This window comes from Xenopus tropicalis, chromosome 6 (assembly GCF_000004195.4).
Source record: "Xenopus tropicalis strain Nigerian chromosome 6, UCB_Xtro_10.0, whole genome shotgun sequence".
NCBI classification, from domain to species: domain Eukaryota; kingdom Metazoa; phylum Chordata; class Amphibia; order Anura; family Pipidae; genus Xenopus; species Xenopus tropicalis.
In genome coordinates, this window is record NC_030682.2 from 76,399,264 (window position 1) to 76,413,916 (window position 14,653).

General features: G+C 37.8%; 1 protein-coding gene across 3 annotated transcripts in view; it reads left to right on the forward strand.

Annotated features, from left to right (window-relative positions):
- LOC100488102 (dynein heavy chain 5, axonemal) overlaps positions 1-14,653 on the forward strand; it is a 267,205-nt gene that overhangs the window by 173,940 nt on the left and 78,612 nt on the right. For all 3 annotated transcript variants that reach the window (XM_031903513.1, XM_031903511.1, XM_031903512.1), the window contains 4 exons: positions 102-766; positions 2,517-2,797; positions 7,750-7,965; positions 13,389-13,556. In XM_031903513.1, the coding sequence (XP_031759373.1) occupies positions 102-766; positions 2,517-2,797; positions 7,750-7,965; positions 13,389-13,556 (1,330 nt within the window). The remainder of the gene's footprint in view (positions 1-101; positions 767-2,516; positions 2,798-7,749; positions 7,966-13,388; positions 13,557-14,653) is intronic.

Genomic DNA, 14,653 nt, shown 5'->3' on the forward strand with positions numbered 1-14,653 from the left:
AGTCTTCCCATAAGTCGGGGCTTTCTTGGTAACAGGTTTCTGGATAATTGTTCACATACCTGTATATAATAAATTAATCTGATACATTTTTTTTTTTGCAGAACCTATGGTACAAATAACTTAATGGATGATCTGAAAATTCTGTACCGTACCGCTGGCCAGAAAGGTTGTGGAATTACCTTTATATTTACAGATAATGAAATTAAAGATGAATCATTTCTAGAATATATGAACAATGTTTTGGCATCTGGGGAAGTGTCCAATCTCTTTGCAAGAGATGAAATAGATGAAATCACACAAGACTTAATTCCAGTTATGAAGAAAGAACATCCAAGGCGTGCTCCCACTGCTGAAAATCTATATGATTACTTCCTTTCACGCGTTCGGCGAAATCTGCATGTAGTGCTTTGCTTTTCTCCAGTTGGAGAGAAATTTAGGACAAGAGCGCTCAAATTCCCTGGGTTGATCTCTGGATGTACCATGGATTGGTTTCAGCGTTGGCCAAGGGATGCTTTAGTGGCTGTTGCTCAACACTTCCTCTCCTCCTACAAAATTGAATGCAACGAAGAGGTGAAGCAAAGTGTTGTTAACACAATGGGCACATTTCAAGACATTGTTGCAGAAAAATGTGTTGAATACTTTGAACGTTACAGGCGCCAGACATATGTCACTCCAAAGTCATATCTTTCTTTTATTGGTGGCTATAAAACAATTTATGGGGAGAAAATTGAATACGTTGGGAATCTATCTAACCGTATGAAAACAGGTAGAGTAAATCTAACTTTCTATTTAATTTACTGTAAAGACAACAAGAATTACATTGCCATTAACAGTTTACCCACATCTTTGCAGCAGCATAAATAAATTCTGAAACCCGATATATTAATTTAGATTACAGGTTGGCGATGACTGATAATGTGTGCCCCAGGATTATTATATATGGGAAAGAGCACAATACAGTAGGTGTCATTTACAGCAGCCTGGGGGACAGAGCATGCCCTTTAGTGCTAGTCCAGCAAAATCCAGTGTGAGCTGCAAACCACAGCATCTGAATGAAGCTCAAATTTGGGGTGAGAGGGGCAACACCTGAACTCCCCTTGCCTACCCCTCATGAATACAATAGTGATGAACAGAGGCAGCCTTCGGTTTAAAGGGGCAGGTCTCTGCACTCCAAAATGAAGCACTGACTAGTGGCAATTCTGCAATTTGCAACGTGCACAAAATGTGCTTGTTGTACACTACACTTTGCACACTGTTTTTGAAGTCTTAATTAAAGAAAATAACAATATTTTTTCAAGTTGCCTCACAAGCACACAAGTCTGACTTTTGCTCGTCACTTGTTTCGATGGTCTGCAGATAATCTAGAAGAACTCTAAAGAATGTTTTGCATATTTATTGTTGGAATGATGTCATTCTTTTGTTCTACTGAGTTATGACCTCATGCCACTGAGGCCACTGAGATTAACTTATAGCAGTTAGTAAGTAACTTTTTTATAGTATTTAGGGAACTGCAACAAGAATATACATTGATGGCTTAAAGGAAAAGGAAAGGCTAAGTCACTTGGGGGTGCCAAAATGTTAGGCACCCCCAAGTGACTTTAAGGGCTTACCTTGTACCCCGGGCCGGTGCCCCTGTTCGAAGAAAACCACACAAGTCCGGGGTACCTGCAGCGAGTGTCTCCTCTTCCGTGTTTGCGCTTGCGCAATAGAGTGAAAAGCTGAAATTTAACAAAAAAAGTCGGCTTTTCAATCTACTGTGCATGCGCCAGCCCAGGGATTTTGCTTGAAGAGCAAACACGGATGGAGGTATCGCACGCTGCAGGTACCCCCGGCTGGTGCAGTTTTCTCTGAACAGGGGCATCAGCCCGGGGTATAAGGTAAGCGATTAAAGTCACTTGGGGGTGCCTAACATTTTGGCACCCCCAAGTGACTTAGCCTTTCCTTCTCCTTTAATATTTTTATTAGTGGTAGCAAATCTTTACCAGATTTGCACTAAACTATATGTTTCCTCCTACATGGCAAAAGCTGTTGCCACTTCTACATCTATAGTGCAAAAACAATATAAGAAAACTTGGCTGAGATAAGCTTGAAATGTTAAAGGCTGAAAATCATTGCACCCCACAAATACAAAGGGAAATTAAAATTTTTTAACAGTACTGTATGTAGCTGAATAAATGCATTAAGATTTAGATTATAAACCATTTTAATTTTCTAAACATTTTTCAGTAAAGATCTATAGGAATAATTACATTCTGCCTCCTGCTTAAGAATCTCTCACAGAAACTGGTAAAAAAATTGGAAAGAATTCATTATCCACAACTTAATAAACATCCTTGGTGGAAAGCATGTGAAGATCAAATTATTGTTATAATATTGCATTTACTTTACTTGTAATATGTGTGCATATATATAAATATATATATATATATTTACCAATATACATCCAATCTTAATCATATACCTAAATGGTAATAAGCATATATTTTTTAGCTTTATTTTCTACCTTATATTTACAGGTCTTGCAAAACTGATGGAAGCGGAAGTTTCTGTGAACCAGCTTTCAAAGGAATTAGCAGTTAAGGAGAAAGACTTGGCTGTTGCCTCAAAGAAGGCTGATGAAGTTTTGCAGGAAGTAACGTTTAAAGCCCATGCTGCAGAGAAAGTAAAAATGCAGGTGCAAAAAGTGAAGGACAAGGCCCAGGCTATTGTTGATGAAATTGCAATTGACAAAGCTGCGGCTGAGGAAAAACTTGAAGTTGCCAGACCTGCTTTGCAAGAAGCAGAGGCTGCTCTTGAGGTGAGAAGCCCAGTTTACCCTATACATGTGTAAATGTTACGTATCAAATCAAGTGCAATCTGGACCACAGTTATATAATACAGACCACTGTGCAAAGTTTGGGGACCCTGGTTTTATCTGAATGGCAGCAATTTATATTTCAGCACAAATTAGTCTGGCACAACAGGTGTGATGCAAGCGGGGCTCAGCCCCTGCATGTTTATTCAAGATAAAGCAGCAATGATTCGGGGGGGCAATTTAAATTTCCCAACTGCAAGTTAATGAATGACATCTGATTGGCGGTTGGAGGCTCCATCCACTTTTTCTAACCTGGAATTGCAGTTAACCAGTGACTAACTCTGCAAAGTTTAGGGACCATAGGATTAATAGTTAAAAGAATGGCAGCAGTTTAAATTAAAACCAATAAAAGTCAATAGATGAATTGTTATTGGCGGTTGGTGGGTGTGCCCCTTTTTTCTAACCTTGAGTCGAAGTCATCCAGTGACAAACTGCAAAGTTTGGGCACCCTGGCATAAATAGTGTGAGAATGACAGCATGTTAAATTTAAACCAGTGAAATTCAATGGATAAAATCTGTTTGGCTGTTTGTGGCCCAACCCACTTTTACTATTTTTGAACTACAGTCCCCCAGTGACCAACTGTGGCGTAAAAATTGTGGGACTGACTGCAATTACATTTCACCATTAAAAGTAAATAGGTGAAATATGATTGGCTGTTCTTGGCTCCGTCCACTTTTTCTAACGGAACCGCTAATACCCAGTGACTAACTTTGCAAACCCTGGAAATAATACTTAAAGAATGGCAGAACTTTAAATTTCCCCATTAAAATCAATAAAATAAATCTGATTGGCTGTCTAAGGCTCCACACACTTTTTTCAAATCTTGAATTATTGTCAACAAGTGGCTTACTGTGCAAAGTATGGGGACCCTGACGTAAATAGTATAAGAATGGCAGCATTTTAAAGTCAAACAAAAAAAAGTCAAAAGATGAAATCTGATAGGCTGTTGGTGCTCCACCCACTTTTTTAACCTAAAATTGCAGTTCTTTAGTCACCAACTGTTAAGAGTTTGGGTACCCTTGTGTTAATACTGTGGCATGAATGGCAGCAGGTTGAATTTCCCCATAGAAAGTCAATAAGTAAAATCTGATTCACTGCTGGTGGCTCTGCCCATTTTATCTAACCTTGAACTACAGTTACCTGGTGCCTAACTCTACAAAGTTTGGGGGCCTTAGCGTTATTACTGTGAGAATGGCAGCAGATTGAATTTCCTCTGCTCAAAGTTAAAAGGTAAAATCTTGGTTGTTTGTAGCTCCACCCACTTTTGGGAATCCAACAAATATCATTTTCATTCCGGCTGACCCCATGACTATGTGATTCAAGTTTGGTGAGTGTACCCACATAGCTGTAAGAGTGGCAGTAGTTTAAATTTCCCCATTAAAGTCAATTGGTGAAATTTGATTGACTGTTGTTGACTCCTCCCACATTGGGTCAGCCAACAAATGCCATTGTTGCAATAAGGGTTACCCTATGATTATGTTATTCAAGTTTGGGGAGTGTAGCTTCAAAGCTGTAAGAGTGTAAGCAGTTTGAAAATCTTCCATGTCAAAGTCAAAACTGGGGCGTTTGGAGTGGCGCCACAAAAAGAAGGGGGGCAGGAAGTACAAGCACCCTGCTCTGCTATAGGATGAAGAAGTGTGGTGAGTCTGGGTGTTGTACCCCTAAAACTGTAGGAGGAGTAGGGTTTAGAAAATGGGGGGCGCTAAGAATAAGAAGAAAAAGCGGAAGAATAAGCTGAAGTCGAAGAACAGTATGTTGGGTTTTTCAACGCAAAATAATAGGAATCATGGTGCAACACGTTCTCCTAAAATTATTCTGCTGTGCCTACATCACTGCACTTTAACTTAATATATTCATTCTTTAAATATGGATTTGATTATTAGTTTTACAATGTTTCTTTTTATTGAGATTCAAATGCATCAGATGACACTGTATTTGTTTGAATGTTTCATAGACATATGGAGCATGGTACTATTTAGTAACATAGTAAGTTGGGTTGAAAAAAAGACATACGTCCTGCCTAACTTCTAGTTGATCCAGAGGAAGGCAAAAAACCCAATCTGAAGCCTCTCTAATTTGCCGCAGAGGGGAAAAAATTCCATTCTGACTCCAAGATGGCAATCGGACCAGTCCCTGGATCAACTAGTACTATGAGCTATCTCCCATAACCCTGTATTCCCTTCAGGAGAATTACAGCTCTGACAGTAAAAAATCCTTTCCGAATATTTAAATGGAACCTCCCTTCTTCTAAACGGAGTGGGTGCCCTCATGTCAGTTGGAAGGACCTACTGGTAAATAAAACATTAGAAAGGTTATTATATGATCCCCTTATATATTTATACATAGTTATCATGTCACCTCTTAAGCGCCTCTTCTCCAGTGTAAACAGACCCAACTTGGCCAGTCTTTCTTCATAACTGAGACTTTCCATACCCTTTACCAGCTTAGTTGCCCTTCTCTGGACCCTCTCTAATTCAATAATGTCCTGTTTGAGCACTGGAGACCAAAACTGAACAGCATATTCTAGATGGGGCCTTACCAGCGCTCTGTAATACCCTCCCCTAAGTCATTTATGAACAAGTTAAACAAAAGTGGACCCAGTACAGAACCCTGAGGGACCCCACTGAGAACCTTATTCCAAGTAGAGAATGTACCATTAACAACCACCCTCTGTACCCGATCCTGTAGCCAGTTTTCTATCCATGTGCAAACAACTTCACTAAGACCAACCGACCTTAGTTTAGAAAGCAGTCGTTTGTGGGGAACAGTATCAAATGCTTTGGCAAAATCCAAATAGATTATATCTACTGCATCCCCACTGTCCAGCTTCTTACTTACCTCATCATAAAAAGCAATTAAATTGATCCTTCATAAAGCCATGCTGATTACTGCTCATAATGCCATTCTCCAGTACATAATTTTGTATGTGATCCCTTAACAAGCCTTCAAATAACTTGCCCACCACGGATGTCAAATTTACAGGCCTATAATTGCCAGGCTAAGATTTTACTCCCTTTTTAAATATAGGAATGACATTCGCCTTCTTCCAATCCCTAGGTACCATACCTGATGAAAGCGAGTCTGAGAGTATCAGAAACAAGGGCCACTGTAATTCTGACCCTAGCTCTCTCAGTACCCGAGGGTGTATTCCATCTGGCCCAGGTGCCTTGTTTACATTTATCTTGTGTAACCCTTTAAGCACCATATCCTGTGTCAACCACTGCGTAGTTGGAGCTGAGGCAACAGAGCAGCTATTGGGTGGGACTTGGCCCACCGGCTCCTCTACTGTGTACACAGAAGAAAAGAACTGGTTAAGCACATCTGCCTTTTCTGTACCCGCTGTAACCATATTGTTACTATAACTCAGTGGGGCCATACCCTCAATTTGCATCTTTTTACTTACTTCTTACATCTTTTCAATATACTTAAAAAACTTTTTGGGGTTAGTCTTGGCCTCTGCCGCAATGCGCTTCTCATTTTCTATCTTTGCCTTCCGGATTGCTGTTTTACAACACTTGTTATAGTGTTTATATTCATTAAACGCAGCTACTGTCCCCTCTGACTTATATTTCTTAAAAGCTTTCCTTTTTTACCCTATTAACTTCTTTAGTCTTTAGGGTGATTCTTAACACTTCTACTTTTTCTTATTAATGGAATAAATTGAGAACAGTAATGATTTAATATCATTTTAAATGACAACCATTTCTGCTCTGTGTTTTTATCAGAAAATGCCCCAATCTATGCCCCGAAGCGCTGTCCTTAAGGAGCTAAAATTTGCTTTTCTAAAATTCAGTGTCTTTGTTGCCCCAGTGTAATTTTTTTTTTTCCTGCACCAAACATCAAATGAAATAACATTATGGTCACTATTACCCAGGGGTTCAACCACTTGCACATTTGCTATACGTTCTGGGTCATTAGAGATCACTAGATCCAATATAGCATGGATCCTGGTTGGCTTCTCTACAACCTGTGACATAAAGTTGTCATGCAGCAAGTTTATAAACAACTTCCCATTTACTGTCCTGGCAACACTATGGCTCCAGTCAATATCAGGATAATTAAAATCCCCCATTATTATCACTTGCCCCAAACTAGCAGCCTTTTCTATTTGCAACAGGAGCTGAGCCTCCTCCTCACTTACATTAGGAGGTCTATAGCATACCCCTACAATTAATTTGGTAGATTTTTTTTACTATCTGTGAGGCTCAACCCATAAGGATTCAGCTCCCTCTGTTACCCCCATCACTTCCTTTTTAATATTTGCTTTTAATTCCTGCTTAACGAACAGACGCACTCCTCCTTTTCTATTGCCCCTGTCTCTCCGAAACAATGTATAACCCCCAATATTAACTGCCCAATCATGCAACTCGTTCAACCAAGTTTCAGCAACGCCAATCATGTCATATTTCCGCTCCAACACCAGTACCTCCAGCTCTCCCATTTTACCAGTCAGACTCCTTGCATTGGTAAACATACATTTAATACTGGTACTGGCTTGAGAATGACGTGTAAACAACTTATGGGCCTCCCTGCCATTATCAATATCCCGAAGCAAGTCTCCTCCCCCATTTTCCCTTACTATGCCCACTACCTCATCTATCCTGTCTACCACAGAATTACCCGCTGCACCCTCCCCCTTATTTCTAGTTTAAAATCTCCTCCAACCCTCTAGCCATCTTTTCCCCTATTTAATGTGGTTTTAAAATTGTAACTAGCATTTTTTGTGCTCGCCAAATAAAGAACACATATGCTTTCATACTTAACAAATCTAACTGGGATTTAAATAATTTCTATATTGTTTAAGACTCCACTTGACAATGTATTTCATTTTGTTGCAGAACAAAATAATAGTGAATAAATTAAGGAATAACTAATCTCATGCACTTTCTTTCAGACTATAAAGCCTGCTGATATAGCAACTGTTCGCAAACTGGGTAGACCTCCTCATTTAATTATGAGAATCATGGATTGCGCGTTACTGCTATTCCAAAGGAAAATTGATCCAGTCACAGCTGATCCAGAAAGACCATGTGTAAAACCTTCCTGGGGCGAGGCACTGAAACTGATGAATAACTCAGGATTTCTCAATTCTCTGCTAACCTTCCCAAAGGTACAACCAATATGTGGGAAATGATGGGGAAATACCTTAATACGATTATTCTGTGGAACAGATAAAGCAAGTAAAACATTCATGTTATAAAACATACAGATTTGGGCTATCCCATGAGTTCAGTGTGCTTCATGTTACATTACGTCTAATTTATATTAGAACTATAAGTGTAGGAACAGGAAGATCTGAAATGTTTTGGCCGAAGGACACATCATTGCTTGTAAATGCAGCAAGCATCATAGCGAATCATTGAAATGAAATGCACATATTACCTATTTATTCCATTGATTAATGCAGGTGCCATCATTCAGTCATTTTCTATATCCCCCCCCCCCCCCCCCAAAAAAAAGGGATAACACATGGACAAATATTGAAATTATATATATATATATATATATATATATATATATATATATATATATATATATATATATATATATATATATATATATATATATATATATATATATATATATATATATATATATATATATATATATATATAATTAGAATGTGGAAATAACGTTTTGGCTGTTTCCACTGCCTCTTTCAAAGGCTGTTTCCACAGCTGAAACGTTGGTTCCACGTTCTAATAAATTTATCACTTCAGTTTAATATAGACATGAGTGCCTGTTCTTATCCACTTCGTATTGTGATATGCTTGACTGCCTGTACATGCAATTTTGGGGGAAATTAGCAATAGTAGGTAGGCATGCAGAGGATCTGGAGCATAAGAGACAGGGACACAACACGTGACATCATGTTTCTTTCTCAAAAAAACATAGGTTTATTTGGGGTAAACTCCTCCCAACATAAACATATAAGTCAGTTCATAAACAGTTCATCAAACATGGTTATGATTTGTCCCTGCTTCAGGGCTCTCACCTTCCAGGGTAACTTCCACACTCTGGAACCTTTTCCCGGGGCTTCTCACCATCCCCAATGACTTTCACACATCCACGGTGACTCTCACACTCGTGAACACTCTGGGCTAATCACTCAGCCCTGCTGTTTCTCCCCTCCTGGGATACCAGCTCACCAGCTTCTGGCATACTTAGGCTTCTCACCAAGCCTCAACGTTCTGGCACTCAAACACGTGGTCACGGCTCCCTCTGCTCCTTGCAGTGGCAGGCAGCACCCCCAGCCCCTCTGGAAGTTCCTCGCATAGGCAGGCAACCTTCCTGCCCTGTGAACCCCTCTGAGTCCCCAACCTTAATTACCAATCACCTAACCTCTCTGTGTAATCCCACAGTCCTTTTATTTGCTGCTCTCCTGCAGCCTAATCAGGCAGCTACTTACAGCTGGCCAAATCAACATACTAAACTGGAGTATGGAATGGAGGACCTATCCTATTAACTTATTTACTCCAGGACTCCCTTATATGGCTTTTCCTAATCCATTTGCATGAAAACAGCATTAGCTGCTGCAAAACCAGGCATTTTCCCTGGTGCTACATGTATCTCACCTTTAACAATGGAGGAAAATACACCAAACAGTGTTCTTACTGCTTGTATCTCTCACAGTATATATATATATACAATGGAACCCCATATTTGCATAGTCCTGCAGTGTGACTTCAAAGATCATAATGCTTGTTCCCAGACAGAAACTTTATGGCGTGTATGCACCGATGTCACTTCCTATTTGCTGGTTCACTATGGATAAACATGGGGTTAGCCTTGAGAAACGTAACATTGGCTGTTCATGCATTTTTAATACACAATTGATCTTTTTGAAATTAAACTCGGTGTTGGATATTTTTTTTTGGATATTTAAATCATTTACTTTGCACCCGAGGTAAGAGCTGAAGCAGAGTGCCACCCTGGGTTCGATAGATATATATATATATATATATATATATACATACATCTATTTTATTGGGTACTGTCTATTTATCTCATAAACACATATATAACAATTCATGTGCCAAAAACAAAATATTTTTTTTGTAGATACTAACTGAAAACTAACATGTTTTGTATCATAAGTATAAAAAGATAAGGAGAAATGTTAGAATTGGCTTTACGCACCATTGTGTCAATTACTTTATTCCTTTGAGTCCTAATGGAACCCGATATCTGCATAGTCCTGCAGTGTGACTTCAAAGATCATAATGCTTGTTCCCAGACAGAAAAATCATTCAGTTTAGTCCCACTTAATTTAGTAATTAAACTAAATATAAACAGAAACTGATTTTGTTGTTCCGTTCACTGGGCATAGAAGATTCTATGGTTATGAATTTGACTTAAGGTCAGTAAATGATTTAAAAATATATATACTGTATGTATGTGCTTTCTTCTAAAAGCACAGCATCATTTCACTAGTTGCCCTTATATATTGGAACATTGTAGTACAATTTTATCAAGAATGGGAACTTTTGCAGATATTTTAAATATATATATTACCTTTTGTATCAGTGAGTATTTTTACTGTGCCAATTAAGGAGCTAAATGTCATTAAATTGTGTGTATTTGTAACAATAGCTACCCTTCCATACATTTAACAAATTAACAGAAGTATTTGTCCATTTTTTTTTTCATGCATGTGTTTTGCAACATAGAGCAAGAACAGGTAATACTGCTGAGGCCTGAGGGCTTAGCACTATGACTCCATAGGGCAGAGTGGTGTATGGCTGCTCAAAGCAGTTGAACATATTTTGACACAGGTGTAGGCTTTGATAAATATATCAATTTGCTAAAACTTTTCTGAATTTAGGAAATATTCCTGACAATTAGGAAAGTTTTGATTGGAAAACTGATCAAACAGCTTTGAATCCCTAAGGATTTTTCGGTTCAACCTATAACAATCTGCTGTTTTGTATTTACCCTTCTGTTGTACAGTGTGCAGAATATGAAGGAACTTTCAAAATACGTCTTACTTCAATAATATAATATTCACCAGGTATGGATTCACTGGGGAAAAAGTCACATAAAAAAGCAGCAGAGTATTTTGCACAGAAAAGTTGCCATGAAAAACAAATAAAAATTCCAATTGGCATTTTGCAAATTCCAAATGCATTTTGCAAATTTCAACAGATTCTCTTATCACTATCGAAAGATAGGCTTGCTAATTGGGGGCGTGTCCAAGATGGCACTCTAAGCAGACGTGTATTGAGAGCTCTCTCCCAATAACGGTGATCCTAAACACTATCCAGGACCACTAACCATTGCAAATGTGCACCTATATGCACCAAAAGACTAACAACATGGATGGGCATAAAAATAATTGCGAGAGGAAGGCAGAATGGAGAGATTCCTTCCAAAGCCATCGTCCCAAGGCATGCCAAGCCCTTACACCTTAAGACCTGACACACCACATGTTCAATTGCCGAATAGTGCAACAGAACCACAATTTGCCTCAGCTCCAGAACTGCACATTCAACCATCACATATTGGAGACCAAGAACCCTCGCTGTGTGAAGTTCTGGGAGCAATACAATAGACTTGGGTATCCATTACAGCACATAACACTGCGCATAGACCTGTTTCTGCTAAGGCAAGAACTGCAAAATATACGGGAATGTACTAATTCCCTAAAAAGACTACTATCCAATAGAGAAGATGCCTCGCCACCTCTACCATGTATAGTGGGGCAAGTTTTCGCCAGAGGCACAAAATAAGCTTAATAGGTAACAAACTTTGCTGTACTTTGCTCAACATGTGTTCAAAATGGGAGATAGAACACAGCGGATACGATATACATGCTTTGCAGCGAAAGGGTTAAACTTCTTCTTAAGAGCTCAACATTTGTCACTTATAACCTCTTAAAGGAGAACGAATGACCCAAATCTCTCCCAATTCAGATACTTCCAGCTGAAACACATATTTATGGCCCAATTCAACAATGGAGGAAGTCTCTACCAGAAGTGAGGAAGACTGGGAGGAAGCTGCAACCAAAACCTACTATTATCTAATTTCTCTAAAATATGGCTCCACCAATTCTAAATTACACCTACTAAGCAGAGGGCTATGGGACAGAAGCCAGATCTCACAGATGTAGGGCAGAAGGGGCTGTCTCCTTACATATTACCTTTTTGACATAGTAGATGAAATACTCACTACTAGCATAGCTAGGCAGAAATACAGGACACAAATATTTTATGCCGAAAAATAATTGTCAAAACATGGATGAGACCGAACCCATCCTCAGTACAGCAATGGATGTTATTATATTATTAAACCTTACCATTCATTAACTCATATATAAAAGGGAACTCCCCAACGATTTAAAAACAATTGTGAAGTATATGGTGAGCTGCAGGACTGGAAGGAAGGGGACCAGATAATATGCAAATAACCAAGGAATGATATCCAGAATAAATGTATTGTGTAATGTAGATTGTATTGCGATCATATGGAAAATACGAAAATATGTGACAAATTAACCTTTTGTCTTTCAACTCCATTGTATGATATGGCATTAATCTCTTACCCCTCCCCGATGTTCACTGTTTGTTTTGTTGTGTGTTAAAATCAATAACAATCATTCCTATAAAAAAAAAAAGATAGATTTACAATTTTCTTACTTGAAAATTATTCTGTACATATATAAATATTCTAACATTGGAGTTTGACTTGCATGGTATTATTTCCATTAGTTTTGTATATTGGAGTAGTATATCAAGTGTAGGCGATACGCCTACACAGGATATACTATATGTGATTTACTAATTATTTTTTACTGTGTATTACATTTATGAATTTCAAAGAGGAGAGGAGCAAATAATTAAAGGGGTTGTTCATCTTTGAGTTAACTTTTAGTATGATGTAGATCACTGACCCTAGCAACAATGCAGGACCACAAATGGCAGACTGGAAGCTGAATAGCAGAATTCCTGGTTATAAAAATAACAGTCATGAGCATTTGGTTTGGTTTTATAATCAATCTGCATTTTTTACTGCTATTATTATTAAACTCAACAAGCAGGTGATATTCCAAATTTAAGGTAAGAAAAAGCAGAGCAGAAACAGCACAAATATTTGTTTTGCTTTTCTTGGCATGAAGCCAAGTAAAAATTGTCATCTGTTTAAGGCATATCATTTAGATAATATATATTTATATTATCTAAATTATTTATCTACATATATAATTTAGATAATATAAATTAGCAAGGCTGTTTATCAAAGTTTATGCGGAATTTATATTTACTGATCAAAAGATGCAATGTAAGCCTAAGAAAATGATTATATTTATATCCAGCTGAGTCTATTGGTGAAATCTAAGTATTAAAATTATATTACATAGAGAGAACCTTTGTTGTTTTTGAGATTTACATTTTGACACCCCCGTTATATTATTGAAGAACTGAGTATAGTAATTGTATGATTGCTTAGGATCATGTATCTGAAGGTGTTTTACATTATAGCTGCTGGCTTCAAGCTTAATTGCTGTTTAGCAAATGTTAATGGCATCATCTTTTTTAGGACTCAATCACAGAAGAAATAGTTGAATTGCTGCAGCCGTACTTAGACATGGAAGATTACAATTTGGAGTCAGCAAAGAAAGTCTGTGGAAATGTTGCAGGGCTATGCTCCTGGACTCAAGCAATGGCATACTTCTTTGGAATTAACAAAGAGGTTCTTCCTTTAAAGGTATACGCCCAAAATATTCACAAGGATGTTGTGCCATTCACAACATTGGGTTCGGTTGAAATTTTAACAGTTGCACTGCAGTATTAGATTATCTATTTAGGTGTATTTAGATGCTTAGATTTCACATAAATATATGATTTTGCTTTGTAAACTAAGATCTGTTGGCCTTGGTGCAGCTATTTGTACACTGATTAAGAAGTGGCCAAAGATAGCATACAAGAAGGCCTTTTTTGAACTAATACAAATATAATTTTTCTAACTTTTAAACAGGATTTAAAATATTCTTTTTTATTTTACACCACTAGGCAACTGTTTGGTTCATTGTCCTCTATCATATATTTATCAACCTTTTTTCAACATAAGTCTTTATGTCTTTACACACATATTTGTAAACTTACTGTAACAAAATGATAAAGAACTTTAACCTGCACCTAGAAATTATAGAAGATGAAAAACAAATATACAATTTGGACTGCCTCCATCAACAACAATTAGCTGCCTTTGATTTAATTAATTTTCATTTGCCCTGTCCTTTCTAGTATCCTTTTGCTTTCATATATGGAAGCACATCATAAGCCCAATACTTGCCTCTCCCACTATTGCTATCTTTCTAAGGCAATCTGCTTCTAATTGATTATTGATGACATTACATATTGATATATTTTGCTTGGTGTAAAAGACTGAAATACTATTCACTGTTATAACTCTTTTAACAGACTTTATTGTTTTTGGTCAGGCATTTAATAACAAATAACTAAGCTATGCGTGCAAGATTATCTCTCACTTGCAACTTGAATGAAAAGTGAAAAACTATAGGTTTACTGACTGTTTACTGAAAGAGAAAAACAATAGGTTTACTGACTGGGCACAAAAAACAATGACTTGCAGTTTATAAGTGTATATAGCAAGACTGTCTACTGTTGCTGCTTTAAGCTCACATCTGTCTTTATGTCACAAGAAAGGGAACCTGTTTCTGGTAGCTGGCCAATGAATCTGCCTGGGCAAATTCAAGTAGGAATGTGTAGCCATGCATAGGCATACAGCTTGTTAAGTGACTGAATATGTTTAACTTCATCTACAGTATGTAAATGCAGAGT